This window comes from Buceros rhinoceros, unplaced genomic scaffold (genome assembly GCF_000710305.1).
Source record: "Buceros rhinoceros silvestris isolate BGI_N320 unplaced genomic scaffold, ASM71030v1 scaffold6502, whole genome shotgun sequence".
NCBI classification, from domain to species: domain Eukaryota; kingdom Metazoa; phylum Chordata; class Aves; order Bucerotiformes; family Bucerotidae; genus Buceros; species Buceros rhinoceros.
The window spans coordinates 34,289-37,993 of NW_010398214.1; the positions used below are offsets into that span (position 1 = coordinate 34,289).

The following is a 3,705-nucleotide window of genomic DNA, read 5'->3' on the forward strand; positions in this document are numbered from 1 at the left end:
TGAATTTCACTCGTAAACATTGATGTATGAAATGAAATTCGAGTTTAATTGGCCCTCCCTCCTGCTGCGAAGCACATCACATTTCTATTCTGTCTTAGCTCAGCTGGCAAGAGGGAGCAGCACGGAAAACTTGCAGGGGTTTCTCTAGCCCGGATGGTACTTGCGTGGGAGACCCACACGGGTGCTGATCACCCCCCCAGACGAGATGGTGTTGCTACCTTCACAGAGAGCCTGTATCCCACCTCCATGCTATGGGTATGTGGGCTTGGGGTAGAGAGGAGACAAAAAAGCCCCAGTTGCCCCAGGTGCCTCTGTGGCCAGGGGGCTGCTGAGCCCGCAGCACCATGAGGATGTTCCCATGGGAAGTGAGGAGGGGCTGTCTTTTCCGAAAGATAAACATGTCCCAAAAATCCTTGAGAGAGGAATCAAAATAATTTTAATCAGACAAGGTTGAGAACACACACACTTCTCCAGCTACGGAAAGCCAAGTCATGTCAGTTGGAGCAGACCACCAAGAGAAGGAAGAAACCGTGACGTGAACAGAGATGCTTCTGTTTGGGTTTCTTTCTTTGGTTTTTCAATTTCCAGCTTCTTTTCCACCAAAAATGACCCCACTTTAGAAAAATCCAAACAACACGTGGCACATCAGTTTTTGGTAACATCACTTGCACATACGATACAAAAAGCCCCCTGGGGCATTCCTCCTTCTCCGCAGCCAGATCTCTATTAGCTCCTGCCAAAGCACCTGGCAGAGACCTCAAACCGACCCGTGCTGGGGACACACAAGACTACTCCTTGTAGGGCATCAGCAGAAAGTGTCCGTAAAGCTGGGAGCTGCCCAGTTCCCCACTGCGTAACTCCAGGGGTCTTTTCCTCACCCTTACATCGGACAAGGGGCAGTTTCTGGGACGGGTGGTGACGGATGAGCCTGGATAAGGACCAAAACCTGTCCCGTGTGCAGGGTGTGGTCCTCGTTGTGGTCACTCTGTCACATTGGGAGCTGTCACTGCTCCCAGCATGTTACTGGAGGCAATGGAGTATTCTGGTTTTGGCTGCTCAGTGACATGCAGGTAGAAAATCTCAGTGGGAGGGAAATCGAAGGAATTTCCGTTAAACTATTGAACTTCTCAGAGGTTTAAAGAAAGAACATGGAGGTTTTTGCCTATGTCTCCCTTTAAAGAAAAAAAGCTTTTATTTCTTTCTGGTGGCATATCCTGAGGAAATCACAGAGTACTAAAACGTCAAAGATGCTTAAATCTCCCCAGGACAGGAAATTGTTGTGCCTCTTCTTTTTTTAGTGGGGAAACTGAGGCATGGAAGCATGAAGGGACTCGTACCAGTGCCTGCAGGGCCCCGGTGGCAAAAAACCCCGGGATGCCAAGAGCAGAGTTGTAATCCTGTAAGCCCTCCGGTGTCCTCTCCCTGCCTGAGCATCCCCAGACCTCATGCAGGGCAGGGAAAAAGTGGCTCCGAGGAGGCCAGGGCAAACCCCGCCACCTTGGGTGGACCTCTCTGCTCAGTTGCTTTCAGTGACCACTTGCAACAGGCATTGGGGCAATAGCAGGGACCTGGGAGCTGCAGGGGAGATGGTCTGAGGTCCCCAGCATGGTGAGGGAGGCTGCTGCTCCTCCAAGGCACTTAACCCCACCACGGGAATGGTTTGGCCCCATCCCCTGCGTGAGAGCAAGAAGCAGTGTCGGCACTGAGCCCACCTGCATGGTGGAAGGGCAGGGAGGAGGGGAGCAACGCCACGGCATGTCCCCACAGGAGCTGCTTTTGGGGAGCTCAGCCACTGCTTCACTGTGGTGCTCCCTCACCTTTCCATCCCCAGGAGGGGCACAGAGTCACCCTGCGGTCCAGGGGCTTTGCAAAGGCCTGCAGACCCATCTGGGTTGGGCTGGACCACAGGAGTCACTAAACCTCATGCCTCCCTTCAGACCAAGCCTGCTCCGTGTGGCTGTTCAGAGCCCTGGGACACATCCCCATCTCCTGCATGGTTCCCTCCCCTCTCCCACCTCACATCCTTGGTGTCAAGATGCGAAATGACCTGGTCAGACCACGTAGCAGTTCCAGGACGTCCTGGGGACTTAGCAAGGGGCAGGGTTCAAATAACCCCAGTGGTACAAAATCACAGCCACTTAAAGCAGCGCCTGCCATCGGTCCAGGGCTCTCTATCCATCCCCCATCAGAGGGCTTTGGCCCCCAGAGGGTTTCAGCTCCCCCCAGCATGCACTCACTGGAAGGCTGACCCAGGGATTAGCCCCGTAAACTGTCCCAGCAGCGTCCCGTCACTCAAAGCAGTGACAAACTCGAGAGAGGGAGTGGTGGCACATGTGCTCAGCTTGGAGGCAGGCAGGGATGCTGCTGCAACCTCTCCAGGCCCCTCCACCTCCTTCTGCCACCCCAGCAGGTCACACTGCTGCCAGGGAGGTGACAAAGCAGCATCTCAGCTGTCCTATCCTACAGGTCTGCTCCAGCAAGTGGGACAGGAGCTTCTGTAGGGTTTCCCATAGCTGCAGTGAGCTTGTGCCCCCTCTGCGAGACTGCTGGGTGCAGGCAGGACCTGGGCTCCTGCTCTGTGCCATGTCGGGGGTCCCACACAGCAGGGACACCAGCTCCCCCATCCTGTGCGGCAGCTCGCTCCCGGCTCAGACAGCTGTAGACTGCTTGATGCTGTGGAAGCTGACGCGGGTTGGGGAGGTGGGGATGGACATGGCCCGAGCCACACGGGCACGGATGGAGTGCTTGTCCTGCCACCGGTGCCACCGCTTCCGTACAGCTGACCGGACCTGGGGTATGAGACAGAGGAGGGGACATTTAGTCACTATGCAGCTGGCCAAAGTCGTTCAGAGGCACCGGCCATCCTCATCCTCAGTCTTCCAACTAACAATGCTACCAAACCCTGCTCAGCTCCCCAGGGGCAGGGGGGTCCTGGGAGCCCCTGTAACCATCCAGGGCACCAGCCTTGTTTGATGTGATGCTGGTGAAACGCACCCTTGCAGCTATGAAGAGAGATGAACCCGACTGACGGTGCCTCTGAGTGCAACATGGGAACAAGAGAGAGAAGTAAATCAGCAGTAAGTAAATCTCCAGCTCTGCAGGAGACTCAACTCCTGGTGTACTGCATCGGCTGCTGCAAGGAGCTGGGACAGGCGCGAGTGACGGTTGGGGAGGTTTTATGGCTTATCTGGTTCATGCTTGCGGCATTTCTTCAACATTAATTTCACCCTACAACAGCCCAAGTGCTTCGTGTGGCAGGTCAATAGTGAAGAAATGCCTTTTCATCGACTGCAGCGTGGGCTGGCCCTGGGAATGGACCATGAATTGCAACGATATGCCCCTGGGTCACCAACTAGACCTGGCTCAGTCCCTTTGCCTCCTGCATCAGTTGTGTGTGATCTGGTAACAAAGCAAGCTTGTCTGGGGCAAACTCTCCTGAGCCAGCAATGGTGCAAGAGCATCTGGGAGGAGGCAGGGGAAAGAGCTGCCCGAGTTTCTGCCGCATTTTGGTTCAGAGCCTGGCAGGTGCCCTCATCCATGTGCCAGTTATCCATGCGTGTATGGGGTCACCCTGGGGAAGGATTTCCCAGGGATGGGGGGACCCTTGGCTCTTCTGCTGCACCAAACCACACGGGTGCACCCCTAGAGCATCTGTCAGTCTCCTCGTTCAAAGGAGACTGACAGGAGCCTCCAGGCCCAGCCCGT

At 55.3% G+C, this 3,705-nt stretch overlaps 1 protein-coding gene across 1 annotated transcript in view; it reads right to left on the minus strand.

Moving 5' to 3' along the window:
• Nucleotides 1-2,630: 2,630 nt before the first annotated feature.
• Nucleotides 2,631-3,705, minus strand: part of LOC104488910 (corticotropin-releasing factor receptor 1) — an 18,881-nt gene continuing 17,806 nt past the window's right edge. The window contains exon 12 of the mRNA XM_010131005.1: nucleotides 2,631-2,789. Coding sequence (XP_010129307.1) covers nucleotides 2,649-2,789 — 141 coding nt within the window. The 3' untranslated portion in view covers nucleotides 2,631-2,648. The remainder of the gene's footprint in view (nucleotides 2,790-3,705) is intronic.